The following is a 27374-nucleotide window of genomic DNA, read 5'->3' as shown; positions in this document are numbered from 1 at the left end:
GAATATCGGAGAGGGCTTCTTGTCCAAGATTTCCAAGAAGTGTACGAGAAGCGAGTTTGTGTGATCGCACCCTATAAACCTTTTCAGGGTCAGGAGTAGGATTGCACAGACCGCTTGGATGCCTTCTAGTGTACACTCTTGCAGATAATATAGGAAGTGGAGTTGCCACCTGAACAAGAAGCTAAGCACAGAAAAGCTTGAAGAACAAGGACCAAGGACAGAAAAACTCTATCCCCGGCAACGGCGCCAAAAAATGTTGTCGCGCGGATTGACACGACAACGCTCAGACCGGGGGCTGTCACTCTGATCCCCGGTCTCTCCGTTTAAGCCTGTCTCCCACGGCTAAGGGGGGTAGACCCTGAGGAAAGATGAAGGCCAACTGCCAGACAGTTGGGCCAAGAGACGAAATGCACTAAAATGACTTGACGAATTGAGCAGACCAGTGCCTTAAAAGATCTAAATGATTACTAGCTAGATGATCGAAGAACATGAACCACGACCAGCAATCATCAGGAAAAGAGAGCAATGCTTTAAATATTTAGTAAAACCACAACGCTCTTCAAATAACGATATCCAGCAAACTAAAAGAAATAAATTGCTTCAAACAACAGAGAAACCAGATATCAATTTCGTGTTCAGATCTCAGCGTGAAAGATACAGCATGAATAAAAAGACTGAAACTGGCAAAATAAATTTTCCACAAATTTTTTTATTTTTTATTTTTTATTTTTTAATTTTTTTTTTTTTTTTTTAAATAAAACTATTAAAAAAATCAAATCCTAAAAAAAATTAAAATCTCTAAAACCTAATTCCTAAAAAATTTAAAATCTAAATTTAAAAGCTAATCAAAATAAAAATATTTTTTATTTTTTTTTTATTTTTTATTTTTTTTTATTTTTATATTTATAAAAATCCTAAAAAAAAAAGGAAATACTTTAAGAATGAAATCTAAAATTTAAAATTTATAAAAAAAACTAAATTATAACTAAACTAACCTATGCTAAACTAAAACAAATGAAATCAATTAAAATTTGATCGTAAACCATATGCTACCCACTCTTTTTTTTTTTATGTTTTATTTCATTTAAAATACAAATTTTAAAATCTAAATGAAAGAGATCTAAAGTTCTATAACCTAACCCTAAATACGCTTATCATCTACGCATAACCAAAGCACATAAAACGAATTAGAAACTGATCATAACGATGCTGCAGTGATACGACAGTCAGTTCTTCGACGGCGGAGGTAACGTGCAGGGAATGGCAGCCAGAAGAGGCATATTTCAGGCCTGGGCACACAAAAGGGAACGGAAAAATGGCTCAGGGGAAGACGCAGCTCAGACAAAGGCGAGACAAACGCAGGAAAGAAGAAGAACAGGGCTGGGGATGAGACGACGGACGGGTTTGATCCACAATCAACGCGGCTACAGCAAAAAAAAAAGCAAGGCTCAACCACCCAATGCATCCGAAGCACAGTCGACAGCAATCGTAAGGGAAACGATTTTGAAATTTCGTTGAAGATCTGGTGACCGATACAGTGATGACGGCAGGGCAAAACTGGACGAGAGACAGAAAAATGAAAGTGAAACTTCAATACATATTCCAGGCAATCCAATGTGACAGCCCGAGCCACGGATTAATGAAAGCTGGCTCAAACAGAAGAAAAATAAAGAGCCAACGTATGCACAGCCAAACAACAAGAAAAGGTATGGCGAATGTCAGACAAAAGATTTGCGGAAAATGACAGCAGGGCTTTGGGAACCACTCACGACTTTCACCAGAAGGAAATGTGCCAATACGTTACACCAGAAATCGAATCACAATTTTATCAAATCGAAAACAAACCTTATCAGGCTACGTGTTTCAGAAACCTCTCCATCATTTTTTGGTTGTGTGCTTGCAGTTTTAAAAGGACGGCAGAGTCTTGTAAATACCTGGGATGATTTGAAACATGCAGAACGCACCCTTTCACGCTTGATTCTCACTTTAGCACAATGTGTTTTCAGCAGCAGTCGGAAAGCAACTCACGCTGCTCACTTGGTCTTTGCTAAATCAATCTATGCAGTGGAAAATAACACGCTTAACCCCCGACCTGGTCACTAAAATTGAACTGCAACATCACCTGATGACATATACCCTGCAGAAAAAGAACTCTGGCAGATATCCACAAAATTTTGGAGTAAAACCCTTCAAAATTACCTAAAATCAAAATTTTACAGCTCTAGAACAGCCAGATTTAACCATGATTGCAGTAATACTTTTGAAATATCAGAAAAATTTGAACTTTACTGTGAGCAGAAAGAGAATTTCTCAATGTAAAAACATGAAATAAACTTTAACAGATTAACCCGGGGCACAATCAGCTGGGCTCTGCACAGAAAAGCCTGTGGGAGTCGGCTGGTTCAGCCCAGAACTTCCCCAAACGCCCACAATTACCCTGCACCTAAAGGTTTCCTGCACACCTCAAGCAAACATCAGCAAAGAGGGCAAGAAATGCTGCTAGAATTCAAGGAATAATGGAGATACCTGCCATTATTCCAGAAACCCTACAACATTCAAACCCTAACACGTGAGCAAGATACCTGTACTCACAATGCTCTGACAAAAACCAGCTATTTTAACTGCTGAAAACTGAAATATGCAGAAAAGCAAACATCTCACGGCAATTCCAGAGAGTAACACCAGCCAGTTTGAACCCCAAAGTCTTCTTTATTAATCAAAAATCAGATTACAAGAGAGCTTTCAGTACAGACTCACAGATCAGATAAACCTGTAAAATGACCCCCTAAGACCCTATAAGAAGGAAATGATCCCAACGGCTAGTTTTGGGTGATCCATGTAGAACTGATCTCGACCGTTGATGAGGATCAAGACATCTCTTGATCTCATCCGTCGATTTTATTTAAAAAAGATATTTTGCATGTGTTCACAAAAAATATTATTATTTTATTATTTAGGGTTTTTGCTTTGTTTTATGAATTTTTTATATTTTTATATTTTTTTATTCTTTTATATTTTTATATTTTATATTTTAATATTTTACTTATTTTCTAAATGGATCATTTGAACCAAACTGTTGGAAACATCCCCTAGGACCTAGGACCTAGGACTCATGAGGGGATTTAAACATTTCTCAACCCTCAAGACACATTACATCATGACTTTTACAATTTACATCTTAAGGGGACGAACCCACTTTAACATAGACCCTCATAAACCACCCAGTTCTGCGACACAACTATAATCTAGCAGATTAACACGCTAGGATTCTCCTAAAGTCCTAATAACAAAATGCATCCCGGCTTTGGGGTCGGGTTTGAAGGAAAACTCTGCCGATCCATGGATCGGTGAGACTAAAAACCTCCCGGGACACAGATCATCATTAGAAAGTTAGGTCCACCTAGGCAACTTTACATACATGACTCTGATCTGCTTAGATTATTTACAATTCAAACATGCAGACTGGGTTTACAACAAAATGATCAAGCTGTCGATGACTGTAGGCTGGGACGGACACGTCGCTCAGGAGCTACCCCTCTCTGCCAACAGAAAGGAGGTGGACTGCATGGGCAGTTGACCAGTAGTGGTCAACAAAGCACATTCATCTCTCACCCATTCAAGCAAAGGAAGAAGAGAAAGAAGGAAACGAAGAAGGAATAGGACAAAGAAGACTTGGTTTTGGGCTAATTCTCTCTCACACGTGCGAAGGAAGGCTAGGGTTTCTGTAGTAGATCTAGGGTTTTCCTTTACAAGTTCGATTTTGAAGAAGAGAAGGCAAGAAGGTCAAGCGAAGGTCACAAGAAGCCATCCTCAAGCTCCAGTGTTAGAGAAAGCCAAGCGAAGGTCTAAGGAAGTCCTAGGAGGCTAAAAGAAGCTCACACGTGTGGTAGCAACGACTGCAAGATTGCCGAAAATTTCAGGTCTACAGTGGAGGCTGAAATTTTGCAGCTGGAGGTCAAAGTTGTGCTACTGAAAGAGATTTGATTGGGTTTGACTTGAACAAGGAAAGCACATCATCCGGAAAGGTTGGACTTGGTCTTGGAGGGTATTGGTCTTAGTCTAAAGGTCTTGGAATTCGTCAATTGGAGAATCTATAAGGAAGAGAGAAGATATTTGCGGCTTTTCCTCTCAAGTGGAGAGGTTTTGGCCCTGGCTTGCAGCCTATATTCTGTGTTCTTGTTCTTCTTGTTTTTGGTAGTTGTTTGATGATACACAAACATAATAATAATAAGTGAAGCTAATAAGTAAGATAAGTAAAAAGACATCAAAAATAACTATCAAAGAAAGAGAAATCACTCTAATCATTGCCCTTTAGATTTCTCAACATGGTATCAGAGCTAAGGTTGGCTAAGGGCATTATGAAGATCTCTACTACATTGAAGAAGTTTCTCAAGAAGTGTTCAAAGGTAGCAAGCCATCTCAAGAAAGGTATCAAGGAAGCATGGAATCTTCTATTTACTCCAAAGAAGGAAGTGACCAAGACAAAGGATGAAGGAGTCTTTTCAGCACTCACTGTCACATTTCAAGATAAGAACATTTGGGTGATTGATAATGGTGCATCAAGACACATGTCTGGTCATCATAAGGAACTAAAGACATTGTCAAAAGGAAAATCTTCTTACTTTGTAGAACTTGGAGATAATAAGAGCTATCCCGTAAGAGGAATTGGATCAACCTCGATAAAATTGGGGAATGGAGGCAATATTTATCTCAACAACATCCTATTTGTTGTAGGTTTGCATAAGAATTTTCTCTCCATTTCATGTTTAGAAGATAAAGGTGATAGAGTGGCTTTCATTGATGGAAAAGTTGTAGTATGGAGTAAAAACTCAAGCATAGAAAATGTTAGAGTGATTGGCATTCATGAAGGAAGACTTTACAGGTTGATATCTCCTCTTGGTCAAGCCCTAGTTCACATTGAAATCAACCCATGTGAGCTTTGGCATAGAATATTTGGTCATCTCCATTTAAAAATCCTTCCAAGTCTAAGTTCAATAGTAGATGGAATCCCTGAACTAAAAGAAGATCATGAAGGAGTATGCAAAGGATGTGCATTGGGTAAGAACACCAAGAGACCATTTGGAAGCAGTGCTTCACGATCAAAAGAAATCTTGGATCTTATTCATTCCGATGTTTGTGGTCCTATGACTCCTCAATCACTTGGAGGTCATCTATATTATGTCACATTTATAGATGATCATTCAAGGAAGACTTGGGTTTACTTAATGAAATCCAAGGATGAAGTATTTACAAAATTTCAAGAATTCAAAGCTGAAGTAGAGAACCTTACAGAAAGAAGAATCAAGATATTAAGATCCGATAATGGAGGAGAATATACATCCAAGGAAATCATAACTTTCTGTAAGGAGTCTGGGATTAAGAGGGAGATGATAGTCCCATATAATCTCGAACAAAATGGAGTTGCAAAATGAAAGAACCGATCCATTGAAGAAAGTGTAAAAGCAATGTTACATGATCAAGACTTACCGAAATTTCTATGGGGTGAAGCTACAAAGATAGTTGTATACATACAAAATCGAAGTCCCCACAGGTCACTAGATAACAAAACTCCTGAAGAAGTATTCACTGGGAAGAAACCCACTGTAGATCATCTCCAAATTTTTGGTTGTCCTGTCTATATTCATATACCCAAGGACAAAAGAAAGAAGCTGGATCCATCAGGCATAAAGGGAACATTTGTTGGCTATAGTAACTCCTCTAAGGCCTATATGATCTACATAAAGGAAGGAAACCGAATAGAAGTCAATCAAGATGTGATATTTGACAAAAGTATTGCATTCAAGAAATCAAAGGATCTCCCTATGGAGTTTGATGATGAAGAACTTCCAATATTTGAAGAAGAAGTTATTAGGGAAGAAGAAGAATCAAATCATGAAGATGAGGTCCCAGTGAACCTATACAACCTGTGGTTATCCTCGAAACTAGAAAGAGACCTAACTGGTTGAAGTCTACACTACTTGATGCAGAAGGTCATGGAGCAACTCAAGGCACATTTAGGGAGAGCAAGAAGCCCAAATGATACTTTGGGTATTCAACCTACATGACAAAACTAATAGAAGCAGAGCCATCCACTTTCGAAGAAGCTGTCAATCACCAAGAATGGAAGGATGCCATGAAAGAAGGATATCAATCAATAATGAAAAATGGAGTCTGGGAGATCATACCTAGGCTTGAAGACAAATTTGTGGTAACTTCCAAATGAATCTACAAGATCAAACATGCAGCAGATGGAAGTATTGATAAATATAAGGCAAGATTTGTGGCTAGGGGCTTCTCTCAACAAGAAGGCATCGACTATGAAGAGACATTTGCTTCGACAACAAGGTATACAACTATATGTTCGTTGGTCTCTTTGGTAGCATCAATGGGATGGAGCATCCACCAAATGGATGTCAAGACTACATTCCTGAATGGCACAATTGATGAGGAAGTCTATATAGAACAACCCTTGGGATTTGAAGTTAAAGATAGAAAGGCATATGTGTGCAGATTGAAGAAGGCATTATATGGCCTCAAGCAAGCACCAAGGGCATGGTATGCTAGGATGGATGCATACCTTCAGAGATTAGGCTTCACAAAGAGTAGTGCTGATCCAAACCTTTATATTAAGGTGGTGAAGGGAGAGCCAGGAATCATTATTCTGTATGTGGATGACCTTCTTTTGACAGGTGTGGAAGGCCGAATTGAAGAATGTAAGAAGCAACTAGCAGCAGAATTTGACATGAAGGATCTAGGTCTGATGCACTACTATTTGGGACTAGAAGTTTGGCAAGGACCTGATGAGATCTATCTAGGTCAAGGAAAGTATGTGATCAAGATGTTGAAGAAGTTTGACATGATCGATTGCAAACCAATGACAACCCCAATGATGACAATTTTGAAAAAACTAAGGAGTTCCAAATCGAGCCCTGTGGATCCTTCCAAGTATAGACAATTGATTGGATCCCTGATGTACTTGGTGAATACTCAACCAGACATATGCTTTGCATTAAATGTTCTTAGTGGATTCCAAGTGCAGCCAAAGCATGATCATTGGATAGCAACAAAACATATTCAGAGATATTTGCAAGGAAACATTCACTACTACCTGAAATACGATAGGAGGAATGATGTCCACTTGATTGGATACACAGATTCCGACTGGGGAGGCAGTGAGCAATATGGAAGGAGCACTACAACAAGATGTTTCAGTTTGGGATCCTCCATGATCTCCTGGATGAGCAAAAAGCAAGATACAGTTGCTTTGAGTAGGAGTATATTGCAACTTGTGAATTAAGCAGAGAAGCGGTCTGGTCGAGGAAGATGCTATTTGACCTATTTGAAGGACCTATGGACCGTATAGTGATACATTGTGATAACACCAGTTGTATTTGATTATTTGAAGACCCAATGTTTCATGGAAAGACGAAGCATATCAACAAGTATCACTACATTCGAAAGCTAGTACAAGATGGTGTGTTGCAACTACAATATATCTCCATCGATGAGCAGGTAGCTGACATATTGACAAAATCTCTTCCTAATAAGAAGCTTGTGTATTTGAGAAACAAGCTTGGTTTGGTTGATGTATCCTCCCTATTTGAGAGGGAGAGATAGGCACATCATTCTTGTCTTCACTTGGGAAGACAAAATGGAGGATTGGGTAAGCATCTAGCATCTGATACTCTTTGAGGATGAGGTAGGGCATCCAAGATAAGAGTAGTCGTGGACCGATATTATTTGAGGACTAGCTATCCAAGATAAGAATAGTCCAAGGAAGGTCATACTCTGTGAACACCCGGGTGGGGTATGTACCTTGAGAGACAATGATGATGGTGTCTATAAATCATTGGTCTTGCCAACATTGTGCTCTGATCTTGTGGAGAGATAGAGCTGTTAGTCAAGGCCTTGCTATATGACAATGCTAGTTGTTATGATGCTAAACAAATGGGTTACCAATCCGACTCTTCTTATGAGATCTCTTTAGATTGAGAATGTCCATGTACCATTTATGAATACCTCCCTAGTTAAGAGGGAGTGTTGAAAAATGTGTAACTAGGTTCGGTCTTCATAAATATGAAATGTACTTTTGATTTTTGTAAATTGTAAAATGAAATAAAATTATTATTATTATTTTTGGAGCATGGGTTTCATGCTCAAGGTCTTTTATTTTATAGGTCAAGCACCAATTGGGTGATTCTAGGGTTTGTCCTAGGTCAAGAAGTCAAAAGAGTCATTATCATAAGTTGAAGACCCCTTCGGGCACATTGTAACTTGTAAAGAAAATTATTTTTGTCCTTAAAAGTGTCAAAATACCCTCCAAGATCAAGTCGGCTTGGTAGCTGGCAAGTCAGCCTAATTTGAGGAGCCACATCCACCTTTGAGAAGCCTATATAAAGGAGGAAACTCGACCTCCTTGAAGCACATTCATCTCTCACTCATTCAAGCAAAGGAAGAAGAGAAAGAAGGCAGCGAAGAAGGAAGACGACCAAGAAGACTTGGTTTTGGGCTAATTCTCTCTCACACGTGCGAAAGAAGGCTAGGGTTTCTGCGACAGATCTAGTGCCTTCCTCCACAAGTTTGAACTTTGATCTTGAACAAGAGAAGGCAAGAAGGTCAATCGAAGGTCACAAAAAGCCATCCTCAAGCTTTAGAAGTCAGAGAAAGCCAAGCGAAGGTCTAAGGAAGTTTTGGGAGGTTAAAAGAAGCTCACACGTGTGGCAACAACAACTGCAAGAGGGCTGAAAATTTCAGGTCTGCAGTGGAGGTCGAAATTTTGCAGCTGGAGGTCAAAGTTGTGCTATTGGAAGAGATTTGACTGGGTTTGACTTGAACAAGGAAAGCACATCATCCGGAAAGGTTGGACTTGGCCTTGGAGGGTATTAGTCTTGGTCTAAAGGTCTTGGAATTTGTCAATTGAAGAATCTATAAGGAAGAGAAGAGACTTGCGGGTTTTCCTCTCAAGTGGAGAGGTTTTGGCCCTAGCTTGTAGTCCATATTATGTGTTTGTGATCTTGTTTTTGGTTGCTGTTTGATGATACACAAACATAATAATAATAAGTGAAGCTAATAAGTAAGATAAGTAAAAACACATGACAAACTGTTATCAAAGAAAGAGAAAACACTCTAATCATTGCCCTTTAGACTTCTCAACACTTAGGCTATGGTGACAATGGGCCTCTGTCCTAGGGTGTTGTTCTGCCCTCTAGCTTTTGTCTCTTTACAAGGCCTGCTAGTTTGTGCAACAACAAACCAAATAGTCAAATCTGGTCAATGAGTCAAATCTGCAATTCCGGTAAAATTCAACAGAAGTCAAAGATGCCCTAATCAGTCGACAAGTCAATGGTCAAACTTCTTCCAAATGAGCTCGATCAACAGTCAAACAACTCGTCCTTCTTTGTTGGTCAAACCTCAATCAAAACAGTCCTCAAAAGTTTGGTCAAAGGAGAGAGAAGGCCTGCGGTCAAACTTCAGAAATATGTGATCAAACTTCAGTCAAAGGTCTGTGGTCAACCCAAGTCAAACTGCCTAGAAAAATTTGGCTCCTTCATCAGTTAATTTGGCCTTCCAAAATCGGAAATTTCCAAGTCAAACCAAGTTAAAACATCAAGTCAAAGCTGGTCAACGGCTGTCAAACTGTCCCAATCAGAAAGTCAATGCAGAAATCAGATTTGTCATTTTTCCCTTTGCCCATGTGGGCTCGGACCTCCTTATTTCAGACCTGTACGAACCAATCAAATGAGGAGAGAGAAGATGAGATGTGTTGATGATGCTCCAAAGTGATGTGACATGATGTGTATTTATATGTAGTGGAGGAGACCCAATTTGTCCTTAAGGCCGACCTGAACTTTTGTGCAGTTGTGGGTTTCACCTTGAAAATTATATTTTTCCTTGGCCAAATTAAATTCTTCCTAGGGCTGGGGGGGTCTTTCTTGAAGAGGAAGGCTGTCCAAAGGAGGGAATTTGTCCCTGAGCTGCCAAATTAACAAGTTGATCCAAAGGAGTGAGATATTAGAGTGAATACTAAATAGGAGTGCCTTGTCGTGACTCGCATCATATCAAAGACCACAGCATTTATTTTCTCGATAGTGAGCCTATCTTTCTTTATACCCTGCATTGTATTATGAGAAAAGAGCAAGGCATAAACCTGATTCCTTGCTAGAGTTTCTAAAATTGCATTTCTCCAAGGTACATGGTGCCTTCATTTTGTTCATTCTGTGCTCTTTTTAATAATGTAGCTTTTGGCTTCTTTTCTCAGTTAATTCCATATTGAAAGCAGTGTGCTTCTAATTCTATAACTTGATCATATGTAACCACTGTTCAGTGGAGTATCACTGTATTTGCAGTAGCATCTTAAGGTCTTTGATTTAGTTGTTCAAGGGGCAAGAGTGTGGAACTTAAGAACCATCCAAGTTGATCAACCTTTCATTTATTTTTTTAAAGACAGCTTCTTTTGGGTATGCTCTTTTCAAAGGAGGGTACTGTAAGTCTCTGGCCAATATTTCGGATACTTGATGACTATTTATATGCTGTTTGTGACCAGATTTGTGCTGTCTCAAATGGATTGTAAATTGGCTGCATAAGTAAACTATGCAGTCTTCTGTGAGAGACCTAGTCACTAAAGGCCTATGTTATGAGCTGCTCATCTTTGTTTCCAGCTAGATTGAAGAGATACAATCATATGATAATTTTAGAGTTATTATCTTGCTTTTCTTTTTAATATTGCTTTCTAATCATTATGATATGTATTGTAGGTAGAGGTAGATGCAGATGTAGCCTATGATGCTCGAGAGGGAAGGAGCACAACACAGGTATAACACAGGCTTAAAATTCCAATTTTGAGAACATAAGAATCAACAAAGGGGAAATAAATGTTAAATGAAGGGAAAGGACATAACACGGTAGTATAAACGAAAGTGAAAAAAAAATGAGAAAAGAGAAGTTAGAAAAAATGCTGAGTGCAAAAGGAAAATGAGATCTGAAACTATACAAAGAATGAAATGAACCATTCAATAATGTATTAATTCTCAGCTAAGGATGAGTTTTTCTGATTTGATTCTATGTACACTCTAATCTTGGATCATTTTAGCTTAAATCTCTTCTTGTAAATGCATTGTTATGTCTACATGTATGTGTCGAGCTCAAACATGAATTACCACTAAATAAACTTTGTAGGTCAGCAATGGTGATAAAGAGAAATCAATTAATGGGAAGAGAGCTTGTACAAGATTCACAAGACTTGGTACTGATGGAGTTTTCAGTGTTGTCAAATGTGTGCCAGTTACTGGTCGTACACATCAGGTGAAAACAATGCTCTTTTACAGGTTTTCTAGATATCTTTGATTTCAAAATTATATTCAATGTCCTTGTTCATTTTGGCTAGGAATTATCGTATATTTTGTAATTATGAAAGATAATTGGTGAATGAATCTCTTAGATCCGTGTCCATCTCCAACATTTGGGCCATCCCATAGCCAATGATGCACTTTACTCTCATGAAAATCCTCCTAGTCGTACAAGAAAGGAAACAAGTGCTGATCGTGCTGCTAAAGTTAGCCAAATTCCCACAACTGACATGGATGAATCAAAGCTAGCACTTAGATCTGTATCTGAGCAGTGCAACAGTTCTGAGGAATCCAGTCTTCTCTCTAATGAGGACCTTGATCTAGAAAGCTCTCAAAGAGGATCCCAGTTAAGGAACAATGTGAATTCCATCTTAGAAGGGACCAACAAGAAACAAAAATCGGAAGGAAATTCCATCGTGGGAACGAGACCATACCAATGTTCAGCAAGGGATTCTTGCAACAATTTTCAAGAAGGGAGTATAAATACCAATCAAAGGCTCAACACAGATAACTCTGAGAAATTGGAGCTCGATTTTAGCATGGATCCGATGTGCACCAATTGTCCAAATGTGGCTCCTTCTGGGTAAGAATCTTGTAACTTTATCACCTACGTTTTTCTAGCAGAGCTATTAAATTCATGGCATAGCATGATTAATATCAAATGTTTGCTGATATTGAAATGGACCTTCTGAAAGCATCGTATCGTAGTATGTAGGGAATTTTAGTGAGTTAGTGGAAGCCAGTACTTCATCTTGTTATGGTTTTGGAATTTTAATAAATGTATTTTCTTTATGTGTGTGGAGACTGTTGTCTTTTAACTAAATTGTTCTTAATGTCTTGTATTAACAACTTGCTTATATAAAGAATTGTGTGTTTAAATCAATGTTACGAATCAGCAATAAATAGGCAAGGCAAAATAGCGAAGAGTTTTAATTGGATTGGGAAAAAATCAGTGAATACAATAAATAAATATATGTACATATATTGAATAAAAAAAAAAAAACATTTTTGATTGATGTTCAAATAAACCATGTCCAAGAAATGCATAATATCAATAGATGTCCAAAATATCATGAATGAATAAATATCTCATATATGTTATGAGTCCAAACATGATCCAAACTACTGAGTGCTGACTCCTAACCAGTGACTACAAATAGCAATTGTAGATAGATCAGTAAATAGCAATTGTAGATAGATCAGTAAATACAATGTACAAAGACAATCAAGAGCAATAAGAAACACAAGATTTGGTTAAAGACCAGGGAAAAACCCCACAAGGGGGAAAACCCTTTCAAATTCTTCTTCTTATTAGATTGTCATAACATGTTCAACAGAGAGATACAATGATTCACTTAATCAACAAAAAGAGTCAGAGTCAATTCTTTGACCATTCAAGAGATCTACCAACCAATATCCAATATATGAGCCACAAAGTCAAATATGGTCAACAAGTTAAAGTCTACAATTATGTCAAAGTCAATAGCAGTCATAGGTGTCCTAACCAGTCTTGTGTTGAAAAATGTAACTAGGTTCGGTCTTCATTTAATGTATTTGAGTCATCATGAAATGTACTTGTCAAAAGAAGAAATAAAATATTTTTTATTATTGTAACAATGACTTATTAAAGCATGGGTTTCATGCTTGGGTCATCATTTTATTAGTCAAAGTCCCCATTGTGGACTCCTAGGATTAATATTGAGTTTATAGAGTCATTGTATATTCAAAGAGAGCCTTCCTGGGCTTTCGAATCATGTAAAAAGGTTTAGTATTGAGTCTAATATGATTTATGTATCCTGCACACCAGGTCGGCCTAGAAGAGATCAAGTTGGCCTAAGGACACCTATTCGACCTCCCTTGAAGCCTATAAATAGAGCAAGTTGAATTCATTTGGAGCATCTCATCTCAAGCAAGTTCGATATCTCTAAGGAAACCAGAGAAGTACGAAGTCGGGCTAAGGAAGCCAAAGGAAGTGTGAGTTGGGTGGACTCTAAGGAGAAGAAGAAAAATGAATTTTGGTGCCTCTCTCTCTTTGTTTTGTGGCTTAGTTTGGGAGATCAAAGTCTTCCAAGTTTTGTTGATTCCGAAAGTTGCCTGATGCCGGAAGCTGCTTGATGCCAAGAGCTGCTACATAGTTGAAGTTGCTGGAAGAGAGGTCGAAGATCTGGGAGGCTGACTTGGTGTGGAGGGAAGGTTTGGTCTTTGTCTAGGGTGAAGAGTCTCAAAGAATACTATTGAAAGGAAGAAAATTTTGAATGGGTTCTCCCCTCGAGGGGGGTTTTGCCTTGGCATAGTGCCTACATCTTGTGTCTCTTGTTTTGTGATTTTTGTACAAACATAATATTGTAATTGCTTGATGAAAGATAAGATAATAAAGAAGTAAAAGAAGCCAACAATACTCACAAGTAATTATCAAGAAAGCAGAATCAAACCCTAATCTGTTTACATTGATTTTCCAACATGGTATCAGAGCTAAGGTGAGGAAAATTTGAAGATCACTTCGTTGGCATGGATTATCCCTCTTTGATGAACTACATAAGAATGGGCATCATCTCTGCTAGAAGCTGTATCAAGAAGTTCAGCCATTACTTATTCATCAAGTCCAAAAGTCAAGGATTCTTGGCTGCTCTTACAGGTTCTCTTAATGATGACAATGCATGGATCATTGATAGTGGAGTATCAAGAGACATGACACGAGAAAGTAGACAACTTCATATACTATCAAAGGAGCCATCTTCTCATGTAGTGGAATTGGGTGACAACAAAAGCTATGTTGTTAGAGGCTTGGGATCAACATCGTTGAAGCTGGAAAATGGATTGAAGCTGTATCTCAACAACATTCTATATGTTCCAGGTTTGAAAAAGAATTTGCTTTCTATTTCTTGCTTAGAAGATAAAGAGGAAAGAGTTTGTTTTGTTGATGGAAAAGTATTGGTTTGGGAAAAAGACTCTAGTATTGATAAAGCTAGGGTTATTGGAATTCGTGAAGGAAGCCTTTATAGAGTCATTACACCACCTCCTCAAGCTTTGGTTCATATGGAAATCAGTCCCATTAAACTATAGCATAGCAGGTATGGTCATCTACATTATAAGGTCATCCCTACTCTTAGTCAAATGGTTCATGGTATCCCCAATATGAAGTTAGATCGTGAAGGTGTGTGGAAGGGATGCTCTTTGGGAAAACATACAAGAAAACCATTTCTGAATAGTGAAACTAGGTCTAAAGAGATATTAGACCTCATCCGTTTTGATGTGTGTGGACCCATCTCTGACAAATCACTTGGCGGTCATCTCTACTATGTGACATTCATAGATGACCATTCTAGAAAGACACGACTCTACCTTCTCAAAACAAAAGATGAAGTATGTGATAAGTTTAAGGAGTTTCGGTCTGAAGTCGAAACCCTAACCGAAAGAAAGATAAAAAGTCTAAGGTCTAACAATGGTGGGGAATACACTTCTAAGGAATTGATTGCATATTGTAAGGAAGCAGGTATTAAGAGGGAGCTCATTGTTCCCTATAATCCCGAACAAAATGGATTGGCCGAAAGAAAGAATAGGTCAATTGAAGAAGGCATTCGAACTATACTCCTTGATCAAGACCTACCAAAATTATTATGGGGAGAAGCAACAATGACAATCGTATATATTCAAAATAGAAGTCCTCATAAGAGTCTTGATAATACTACACCCAAAGAAGTATTCACAGGAAAGAAGCCGAGTGTGGATCACCTCCGAATCTTTGGAAGTCCAACATATATCCATGTTCCAAAGGACAAGTGAAAGAAGTTGGACTCTACAAGTATCAAGGGAATATTCGTTGGATATAGTCTCTCCTCAAAAGCATATAGAATCTACATAAAGGAAGACACATTGAAGTAAGAAGGGATGTCATATTCGATGAAAATCAAGCATACAAGAAATCAAAGGATATTCCTATTGATTCTGATGACGAAGAAGTTCCCATATTTGAAGAAGAAGAAGTTCATCATGAAAACCCTACTACAAATCAAGAAGAGAAGAAGGACCAAGTGAGCCTATTCAATCGGTGGTCATTCCAACCACAAGAAAAAGGCCAAATTGGTTAAGAGCCACATTAGAAAACGCTGAAGGACATGAAGCTGCGAAAGGAACTTTCAGGGAAGTAAGAGATCAAATATATATTCTGGTTATGCTGCATATATGACGAAGTTGATTGAAGCCGAACCATCTACATTCAAGGAAGCTGCGCATCAAGAGGTTTGGAAGAAAGCAATGCAAGAAGAATATCAATCCATCATGAAGAATGGGGTTTGGGAAATCATTCCTAGACCTAGTGACAAATCGGTTGTCACATCCAAATGGATCTATAAGATAAAAGATGCTGTTGATGGAAGTATAGACACGTACAAAGCAAGATTCGTTGCAAGAGGTTTCTCTCAAAAGGAAGGCATTGATTATGAAGAAACCTTTGCTCCCATAGCAAGGTACATGACCATTAGAGCTTTGGTTTCATTGGCTGCTACAATGGGTTGGAATATCCATCAAATGGATGTGAAGACCACATTTTTGAATGGGACCATTAATGAGGAAGTGTATATTGAACAACCAGAAGGCTTTGAAGTTAATAGCAAGGACTCTCGTGTTTGTAGACTTAAGAAGGCCCTATATGGTTTTAAGTAAGCACATAGGGCATGGTATGCAAGGATGGATGCATGTCTACTTAGAGTTCGTGAAGAGTTCTGGTGATCTGAATCTCTACATCAAGGTCGTGAATAATGAGCTCGTCATTATTCTACTAAATGTGGATGATCTATTCATCATAGGTGTAGAGCGAAGAATTCAAGAATGCAAGAAGATGTTGGCAACTAAATTTGAAATGAAGGATCTAGGACTGATGCACTATTACCTGGGTCTAGAAGTATGACAGAGACCTGGGGAGATATATTTGGGGCAAGGAAAGTATATCATCAAGTTATTGCAGAAATTTGGGATGATGGATTCCAAGCCGATGACTACTCTATGATCACCAATCTCAAGATGCTGAGGGGCTCTGACTCTAGTCTCATGGATCCTACCTCATATTGACAGTTGGTGGGTTCCCTAATGTATCTGGTAAATACTATGCTAGATATATGTTTTGCAGTAAACATTCTTAGTCAGTTTCAGTTGGAGCCTCGTCATGATCACTAGATAGCTGCCAAACATATATTGAGGTATCTTCATGGCACGATACAACACTGCCTAAAATATGATAGTAAGGAAGTCAAGCTAATTGGCTTCACAAGACTTTGATTGGGTGGCAGTGAGACCGATGGAAGGAGCACTATCGGAGGATGTTTTAGTCTGGGAGCTGCTATGATCTCATGGGAGTAGGAAGCAAGATGCAGTTGCTTTAAGTAGTGCTGAGGCTGAATATGTGCCTGCATGTGAAGTAGGAAAGGAGGCTGTTTGGTTAAGGAAGTTTCTGACAGATTTTTTCGAGAAGTCTTTGGGTTCTATTGTGATTAATTGTGACAATCAAAGTTGTATCAAGATGTCTGGAGATCTCATGTTTCATGGTAGGACGAAGCATATCAACAATAAGTTCCACTTTATTAGGAACTTGGTGCAGGATGGGATTGTGAAGTTGGAGTATGTCTCGATAGATGAACAGGTAGTAGACATACTAACAAAGGTTCTTCCTACTAAGAAGTTTGAATATCTAAGGAACTTGCTTGGTTTGGTAGATATTGCTAATTGTATTGATGATAAGAATGTGGAAGAGATTTGTTGAGGCCTTGTGAGTGAAGCATTGCTTGGAGGACATTTGTCGATGTCTAGGTCCCGAAGTTGGAAAGGTGGCATCAATCATTGAACTTTGACATGCACCTGGATTTCTGGGTTGATGGTTAGCAAATAAGCCTGATGGTACCTAGAGAGGCTGAAAGCTTGAGTCCATCTTAGTCCCAATTGGATAGATTGCCTTGGTCAGGAATCTAGTCCGTGGCATTGCGGTGCCTAAATTGTTGACGGACCAATGGATAGATTGCCCTGGTCAGGAATCGAGGCCATAGCATTGTGGTGCCTAAATTGGTGAGAGACCAATGGATAGGTTGCCCTGGCCAACAATCTAGTCCATGGCATTGCGGTGCCTAAAGTTCTTCATTGTTCATATAGTTTGAGATCTTCCATTGTATTTGTATATTATGAATACCTTCCTAGTTAAGAGGGAGTGTTGCAAAATGTTACTAGGTTCGGTCTTCATTTAATGTATTTGAGTTATCATGAAATGTACTTGTCAAAAGAATAAAGAAAATAATTTTTATTATTGTAACAATGACTTGTTAAAGCATGGGTTTCATGCTTGGGTCATCATTATATCAGTCAAAGTCCCCATTGTGGACTCCTAGGATTAATATTGAGTTTATAGGGTCATTGTATATTCAAAGAGACCCTTCTTGGGCTTTTGAATCATGTAAAAAGGTTTAGTATTGAGTATCTAAGGAACCTGCTTGGTTTGGTAGATATCGCTGATTGTATTGATGATAAGAACATGGAAGAGATTTTTTGAGGCCTTGTGAGTGAAGCATTGCCTGGGAGGACATTTGTTGATGTCTAGGTCCCAAGGTTGGAAAGGTCGCATTGGTCATTGAACTTTGACACGCATCTGGAGTTCTGGGTTGATGGTTAGCAAGTAAGCCCGATGGTACCTAAAGAGGTTGAAATCTTGAGTCCATCTTAGTCCCACCTGGATAGATTTCCTTGGTCAGGAATCTAGTCCATCGTATTGCGGTGCCTAAATTGTTGAGAGACCAATGGATAAATCGCCTTGGTCAAGAATCGAGTCCATGACATTATGGTGCCTAAATTGATAAGAGACCAATGGATAGATTGCCCTGGTTAGGAATCTAGTCCATGGCATTGCGGTGCCTAAAGCTTTTCATTGTTCATATAGTTTGAGATCTTCCATTATATTTGTATATTATGAATACCTCCCTAGTTAAGAGGGAGTGTTGAAAATTGTAACTAGGTTCGGTCTTCATTTAATGTATTTGAGTCATCATGAAATGTACTTGTCAAAAGAATAAAGAAAATAATTTTTATTATTGTAACAATGACTTATTAAAGCATGGGTTTCATGCTTGGGTCATCATTATATTAGTCAAAGTCCCCATTGTGGACTCCTAGGATTAATATTGAGTTTATAGAGTCATTGTATATTCAAAGAGACCCTTCTCATGTAAAAAGGTTTAGTATTGAGTCAAATATGATTTATGTATCCTCCACACCAAGTCAGCCTAGAAGAGATCAAGTTGGCCTAAGGACACCTATTCGACCTCACTTGAAGCCTATAAATAGAAGCAAGTCGAATTCATTTGGAGCATCTCATCTCAAGCAAGTTCGATATCTCTAAGGAAGTCAAAGAAGTGAAAAGTGGGTCTAAGGAAGCCAAAGGAAGTGCGAGTTGGGTGGAGTCTAAGGAGAAGAAGAAAAACGAAATTTTGGTGCCTCTCTCTCTTTGTTTCGTGCCCTAGTTTGGGAGATCGAAATCTTCCAAGTTACGCTGATGCTGGACGCTGCTTGATGCCAGATGCTGCTACATAGTCGAAGTTGCTGGAAGAGAGGTCGAAGATCTGGGAGGCTGACTTGGTTTGGAGGGAAGGTTTGGTCTTTGTCTAGGGTGAACAGTCTCAAAGAATACTATTGAAAGGAAGAAATTTTTGACTGGGTTTTCCCCTCGAGGGGTGTTTTTCCCCTGGCATAGTGCCTACGTCTTGTGTTTCTTGTTTTGTGATCTTCATACAAACATAATATGGTAATTTCTTGATGAAAGATAAGATAATAAAGAAGTAAAAGAAGCCAGCAATACTCACAAGTAATTATCAAGAAAGGAGAATCAAACCCTAATCTATTTACATTGATTTTCCAAGATCTTGAAGTCAATGGTCAAAATCCTCCAAAAGAGCTCGGTCAACAGTGAAAATATTCGCCTTCCAAGTTGGTCAAACCTTAGTGAAAATAGTCCCAAATAAATCTGTCAAACTTGGTCAAAGGAGAGAGAAAGGTCCACGATCAAACTACAATCAAAACCTATGGTCAAGAGAAGTCAAACTACCCAGAAAATCTCGATCTTTGTGCCAAAGAATGCAGCCTCCAAAAACAGATCCAAAATTGAAGTCAAACCAAGTCAAAGTATGCCCAAACATCGAAAAGCTAACACTAGTCAAAGGCTGGTCAAAGATAGATTTTGGCCATTTTGAAATTTTCTCTCTCTTACTTGCATGTGTGAAGGAAGACCTACAATATCAGACTTGTACGAACCTCCAAGAGAAGAAGATGTGTGTGATGTGTGTCCAAATGAGGTTGACTTGACTTGTATTTATATGTGACTTTGGACACCCACTTTTGTCTTTAAGCCGACCTAAACTTTTGTGCACATGTGGGTTTTCGCATTAAAAATATATTTTTGCTTGACCAAATTAAATTCTTCCAAGGGAAAAGAGGGTATTCTCTAGATGAGGAATGCTATCCAAAGGAGGGAATTTGTCCCTGAGCTGCCAATTTAACACTCCCTCTCAGCTAGGGAGAAATTTTCCACTGCATCATGTGTCCCATCTCAAATGTCTCGTCATCATCATCAAGTTGTGTCTCGACTCTACTCATCTCTGCTCATCTACTGAACACTCTCAAATCTAAAAAACGAAGAATTTGACATCATTGGGTAGCTCAAGCTACCACCCTCTACGCAAGGACAATAGGCATGATACGACTTACCATGGAAGGTAAGGATCACAACTATCCTATTGTCGGGACAGTAGGGAGGATACTACTTACCGTGAGGTAAGGATCACAACTATCCTATTGTCTACTGATTTTCCCAACTTGACCCTCAAGAGTTAAGAGTCGATGGTAGAACACTTGCATGCTCTGACTTGGGCAGGATACTACTTACTGAAAGGTAAGGATCAAAACTATCCCAAGTATGCTCACTCATTGGCCAGATGGGGAGAAACAATCCCAACAAGCCCAACTTGTGGGTAGGATGCCAACTGGGGTATACTCTGTCAAGTCCCAAAGATGACAATAGGCAAGATACTACTTACCAAGAGGTAAGGATCACAACTATCCTATTGCCAGATAATATGTAGGATACTACTTGTCATGAGGTAAGGATCACAACTATCCCATTGTCTAGAGTTCCCTCAACCCAGGAGCTCTCTAGCTCAATTCCTCTCCCTGTGAGCTCAAATAGGGGGGAAGAGCATAGCTCAGTGTCCTCAATCAACCGAGACCCTTACCTGGGAGGGTCACATCCATCAGTCCAAGCTACTCTCTGAAGACCAAGAACTTCCCTTTCGATAAAGCCTTGGTGAGTATGTCTGCTATCTGCTCATCAGTCGAAATATGATGGAGTCTCACTGCTCCTCTCTGCACCATGTCTCATATATAATGATACCTGATCTCAATATGCTTGGACTTGTCATGAAATAAGGGATTCTTTGCCAATTGAATCCCACTCTTTTTGTTGCAATTATCATTGTAGTATCTAGGACTTGCTCAAACAGCTCTCCAAAGAGCTTCCTCAACCATACTGCCTCACAGCTAGCCATGCTAGCAACAATATATTCTGCCTCGACCGTGCTCAAAGCTACAGACTTCTGCTTCTTGCTCATCCAAGATATCATGGCAAAACCCAAACTAAAGCAGCACCTTGAAGTGCTTTTCCTGTCAATAATGTTTCCAGCGTAGTCAACATCGGTGTATCCATGAAGTCTCACATCTCTGGCAGAATATCTCAGACCTAGATTAATCGTCCCATGTAAATATCTTAGCACGTGCTTGGCAACAACCCAATGTGCATGAAGAGGCTCAATCATGAATTGACTCAAGGTGTTAATTGCAAAACATATTTTTGGACGGGTGTTCACAAGGAACATCAATGCCGCAATCAATTATCGATACTCAAAGGGGTTAGCCTAGTCAGGTCCAACATCTCCACATAACTTCTTGAAGTTCATCTCCATCAGAGTCGCCAAGGACTTGCATTCTACCATTCCAAATATTTCCAATAGTTTCACGACATATTTTCCTTGAGAAAGGAAAATCTCATTGGGTCTTTGCCACACTTCTAATCCTAGGAAGTAATGCATCAAACCAAGATCCTTCATCTCAAACTCAGAGGCCAACTCCCTCTTACACTCGAGCATTAGAGGCTCACTACCTGTCAAGAATAGATCGTCAACATATAAAACCAAAATCAAAGGCATACCTTGGACCACTTTGAAGTAGAGGTTTGGATCAACATTGCTTCTCGTGAATCCAAGCTTCACTAGGTAACTATCAATGCGGGCATACCAGGCTCTGGGGGCTTGCTTCAAACCATATAGAGCTTTCTTCAACCTGCAAACATGAGTCTTCTTGTCCTTCACTTCAAATCCCTATGGCTGCTCAACAAATACTTCTTCCTGTAGTATGCCATGAAGAAATGTAGTCTTTACATCCATCTGGTGAAGGGTCCATCCTTGACTTGCAGCAAGGGCAACAATAGAACGGATTGTAGTGTATCGGGCAACTGGTGCAAAGATGTCATCATAATCTTCTCCCTCTTTTTGGGAGAAACCTCTAGCCACGAACCTCACTTTATACTTCTCAATGCTTCTATCAGCTCCATGCTTGATCTTATATAACCACTTTGAAGTTACGACAAACTTTCATTTAGGTATCGAAACAACATCCCATACATCATTCTTCATAATATATTCATACTCTTCGGCTATGACATCCTTCCAAACATGCTCTTTCACTGCTTCTTCAATGTGGGAGGCTCAACGTGGATGATAGTGCTCATAGCAACAACATATCCTTGATATTGACGTGGCTTCTTGCTTTCTCTAAAGGTTCCTTTGGCAACATGATGTCTCTCTGTTGATTTTTAAGTAGCTTGGGAGGTACTCCAAGCCCTAGGGTTCGGGGATTGGAGGACAAAGCGCCACAAAAGTCACTTGTGGGCTTCGAACCCAAGTATGGGGTTTTATCCTAGCAGTTTGGAGCTCGGGAATTGACCAACCTAGAGAGCAGAATTGATGAGCTTGTGTACATGCAGTAGACGTGACTTGCAGCAATGTTAGGTGGCAACCGTCCTAGAGTCTTGATGTGTTGTCCTTTGAAAGACTAAGGGGAAGCTAGTGAGCAGTACGGGAGCAAAGGACCAACAAGACAAGATACGACATAGAAGCTACAACGATCTTTGTCATTGTATGTTGTATACCATAGACTGTTGTATTAATTAGATTTGGTTTAATATAACGAAGATTGGGTTGTACATTATTGTACAATATTTGTTAAAATTGTGTATACTTATGTACATGTGATTTACTGCTTTATATTTTCCGCTATGCAAAGTAGTTCTGGTTGAGATTCTTGGTTTGGTAGCGTCAGTGATTTTAAGATTCTAACCTAGACCCAAGATCGTGGAAATTCAACTTTGACCACAATCAAAGGACCAAAATAAAAGGCATACCTTGGACCACTTTGAAGTAGAGGTTCGGATCAACATTGCTTCTCGTGAATCCAAGCTTCACCAGGTAACAATGCGGGTATACCAGGCTCTGGGGGCATGCTTCAAACCATATAGAGCTTTCTTCAACTTGCAAACGTGAGTCTTCTTGTGCTTCACTTCAAATCCCTGTGGCTGCTCAACACATACTTCTTCTTGTAGTATGCCATGAAGAAATGTAGTCTTTGCATCCATTTGGTGAAGGGTCCATCTTTGAATTGCAACAAGGGAAACAATATAACGGATCGTAGTGTACCGGGAAACTGGTGCAAAGATGTCATCATAATCTTCTCCCTCTTCTTGGGAGAAACCTCTAGCCACGAACCTCGCTTTATACTTCTCAATGCTTCTATCAGCTCCATGCTTGATCTTATATAACCACTTTGAAGTTACGAGGGATTTCCTTTAGGTCTCGAAACAACATCCCATACATCATTCTTCATAATAGATTCATACTCTTCGGCCATGACATCCTTCCAAACCTGCTCTTTCACTGCTTCTTCAAATGTGGAAGGCTCAACGTGGATGATAGTTCTCATAGCAACAACGTATCCTTGATACCGACGTGGCTTCTTGCTTTCTCTAAAGGTTCCTTTGGTAGCAGGATGTCTCTGAGCATCTTGTAATGTATCACAAAACCAAAGAGGTCTCTTCCTAGCAGGGGGATCACATGGAGGGGGGTCCAAGGGGTCCATAGGCTCCATGGAATCATCAACAATATCCTTCTCAGATTTCGGCATAGAAGGACCTTCGAGTAGGTCTATGTCATCATTTTTCTTCTCAACAGGAGGAGGTGGAGGAAGGTCCCTTGCTTTTCCAAGAAACGTCTTCATCAAAGGTTACATCCCTCCTAAACTCGATTTTCCTTGGACCAGTTATATATATTCTAAAGGCTTTGCAAATTTCACAAATCCAACAAATGTACCTTTCTTTCTGGTGGCTTCCAACTTGTTCCTTTTGTCCTTCGACACATGAAAATACATGGGGCAGCCAAATATCCTTAGATGACCAATATCGGGCTTCACACCTGTAAACTTCTTCGGGAGTTTTGTTATCCAGGGCTTGATGAGGAACCCTATTTTGAACATAGACCATTGTATTTGTAGCTTCTCCCTAAAGGAACTTTGGCAACTTTTGATCATGTGACATGGCTTGGGCAGCTTCCATGATAAGTCCATTCTTTCTTTTAGCAACACCATTCTGCTCAGGATTATCTGGTACAATATTCTCTTTCTTGATTCTAGCCTCCTTGCGATAGTCGACAAACTCATTTGAGGTATATTTTCCACCATTGTTGGACCTGAAAACATTGATTCTCTTCTTTGCTTGATTCTCTATCAGCGCCTTGAAGTCTTTGAACATATCAAATGCCTCATCTTTATGCTTCAAATAAAATATCCATGTTTTCCTGGGGAAGTCATCAATAAAGATAATATTATAGAGGTAGCCACCATGGGAGTGCACAGGCATGGGTAGACGTAGGTCAAAGTGGATGAGTTGTAGAATATCATTAGTCTTGTTTTTACTGGAGGGGAATAGTCCCCTTGTCTTCTTTCCACTAGCACATCCCTGACATACACCATCATGACTAGATTGAACATCATGCATGCCAGAAACCACATTTCTTACATTAGGCAGGGCTTCATAATGTAGATGTGCCAACCTTTGGTGCCATAGCTCACTTTGATGATTGATATCATGGACCATAACTTGCAGTGGTATTCCATTGACTCTATAAAGTCCTTCAAATCTAGATCCCAAGGAGAAAGCATCCCTCATGCGAGATTCCACAGGCCAAGTGAGGACCTTTCCTCTTATGAAGGCAACTCTCATCCCTCTGTCTTCCAAGGCAGATATAACTACCAAGCTCCTCTTTAGTCTCGAAACATACATCACATCATGAAGAAGAACGGATTCCCCATAGTCCAAATGAAATTTAACAGAACCAAATCCCTTCACAAGATATGTAGAGTTGTCCCCAAGGATGATCTTTAGATTAGACTCCCTCTCAACCATATTTGAGAGGACTTCCTTGTATCTAGAGAAATGTCTAGAAGCCCCACTATCTACCAACCATCATACTAATTTGGAGGAGAGGAACTAGAAAGGGTAGAAATAAAAGTATATTTAGATTGAGAAGCAACAACATTGTTTTCATACCTTGATTTCCTTGATCTCTTTTGCAGACGATAGTCGTCTTCATGATCATTAGGGGCATCTCTCCTCCTTCTATCATCCCTTCTTCTTCTATCATCACCTCTTCTTTTATCATTAAACATATTGTTGTTGAAGCCATGGTCGGACCTTTGAGCATCTCTCTTCTCTGGGCATTCTCAGGCATAGTGACCATGCTTGTGGCAGTTGCAACATTCAACTTTTGATAATTCTTTTTTGAATCTTCTATTGGAATCCCTTGAATCTGGAGCAGGCCTTTTAAATGATCTCCCTGTTCTTTTTCTCTTCTTTGTTAATTTTAGGTAACAATGGTATGTTCTATGCTTAAGAGCAATTTTACTTCAATTTCTTTATTAGCCCAATTATCTATATCCAACTTAGCAATCACATCAACATGATAGTAAAATGTAGATAAAACATAAACATAAACAATATAAGACAAGCCAAGACAAGAGGACACAAGATGTGGCACTAGCCAGGGAGAAACCCCAATGTGGGGAAACCCTTGATCAATTCTTCTTATATTCTTCAATAGTTCAGTAGAGAGAGATAGTACAATTTACAAATCTGATAATTTATGACAGCAGTAAAAAGCCCTAACTAGAAAAGTCAACGCTAGTCAAACAAGGCAAAATTCTTCCTCTATTCAGGTCGGTCAAACCTAGTGAACTTCGGCCTCCAACAGCAAGTCTAATCAGCCCAAAATAGTCCGAAAAAGTCAACGAAAGTCAATTTTGTGGCCAATCCTATGACAGTCAACGCTAGTCAAAGGAGAGGTCAGATTGCCTCGATTTTAGTGCCCAGATCTATGGCCTACTATGTCAGATATACCTCACCCAAACCGAAGTCAAAATAGGTCAACGCAGTCAAACAACCTCCCTGCATCTCGGTCAACGCAGTCAAACAGAAATTCGTCCTTCTTCCTTTGCACGTGTGAGAGAAAGTTGCCCAGATATGCGTACCCAATCACAAGAGGAGAGAGAGAGATGTGAGATGAGATGATGGTGAAAATGACTTGAGGTCTCCTTTTATATGCAACGTTGAGGATGAGTTGGGGGTTTGAATCCCTGTTTTGCTTGCTAGCCGACCTTGACAATTTATCCATAATATAAATAAATTCATATCTTTATTTGTACATGTCGGAATCGGATGATCTTTAGATCAATCCTACACCTCTTGGACAGAGGAATCCAAGAAAAATATCAACTGTCATAGATAAGATGACCCATGTGGAGTTTGGCCCTAGTTGCCAATTTTAACATTCTTGTCTTGAGCAATAAAAGCAGAGGGCTCTCCTTTTTCATGCTTTTGAATCCTCCCTCTGGAGATCATCGTGGTTTCTTCTTGAGTACATTTGCCAACGAGCTCATCAAATGTCGGGAACTAGTCATTGTTGCTTATAGTAGTGATGAAGGTTTCCCAAATAGGAGGAAGACCTTGAAGAGTGACCAACACTAGTTCTCTGTTAGACATAGGTTCTCCAACGTTCTGCAATTGATCCCTTAGTTGGGATATCCTGATAACATAGGATTGCACATATTCCCCCTTATTCATCTTAATGTCCTTGGGTTCAATTCGTCAAGGAGAGGATATGATTCAAATTGTTGACCTCATACATCCCAACTAGCTTATCAAAGATATCCATAGACTTCTTCGACTTTCGAACGTAAGTAAGAAAATGATCTTTTAATGAATCAATATGAATTTTCTTGGCTTTGAGCTCACCGTTCTTGTATTTTGACTTGATAGCAGCAAGAGAATTTTCTGGTGGCTCAGGTACTTTTCCTTCCACATTCCAAAACATCATTGTCATCTAGTATGACTTCCAACCTGATCTTCCAAGCAACAAAGTTAGATGAATCATCCAACTTATCATTATCCTTGAAGAAAGAGGTACACATCTTGTCCAAGTCAAGTAGGCTCCTTTAGTTTCTTCCAAATATGATTTCTCTTGTCTCTTGATTCCTTGGGCTTGTGTTCACCTTAGCTCTGATACCATGTTAAATTTTCCATTGTTCTATGCTATTACAATCACTTTGGCCATATCTTTTCTTCAATTGACAATCAAGTTTAATCTTCCAATGATAAATAACAATTGTTGAGAACTAAAAATACAATGTACATTAGAAGACAATCAAGAGCAATAAGAGACACAAGATTTGGTTAAAGACTAGGGAAAACCCCCACAAGGGGGAAGCCCTTTTAAATTCTTCTTCTTATTAGATTGTCATAAAATGTTCAGCAGAGAGATACAATGATTCACTTCATCAGCAAAAAGAGTCAAAGTCAATTCTTTGACCATTCAAAAGATCTACCAATCAATATCCATTAGATGA

At 39.2% G+C, this 27374-nt stretch overlaps 1 protein-coding gene across 1 annotated transcript in view; it reads left to right on the top strand.

Moving 5' to 3' along the window:
- Positions 1–27374, top strand: part of LOC149200448 (Pseudouridine synthase family protein) — a 395994-nt gene that overhangs the window by 328889 nt on the left and 39731 nt on the right. Inside the window, exons 9-11 of the mRNA XM_089402743.1 lie at positions 10755–10811; positions 11176–11301; positions 11438–11928. Coding sequence (XP_089258869.1) covers positions 10755–10811; positions 11176–11301; positions 11438–11928 — 674 coding nt within the window. The remainder of the gene's footprint in view (positions 1–10754; positions 10812–11175; positions 11302–11437; positions 11929–27374) is intronic.

The sequence above is a fragment of the Pinus tabuliformis genome, chromosome 2_1 (genome assembly GCF_031772625.1).
Source record: "Pinus tabuliformis cultivar Carrire ecotype Pingquan chromosome 2_1, CPIR1, whole genome shotgun sequence".
Lineage (NCBI taxonomy): Eukaryota > Viridiplantae > Streptophyta > Pinopsida > Pinales > Pinaceae > Pinus > Pinus tabuliformis.
This window is presented reverse-complemented; position numbering and strand designations above follow the sequence as displayed.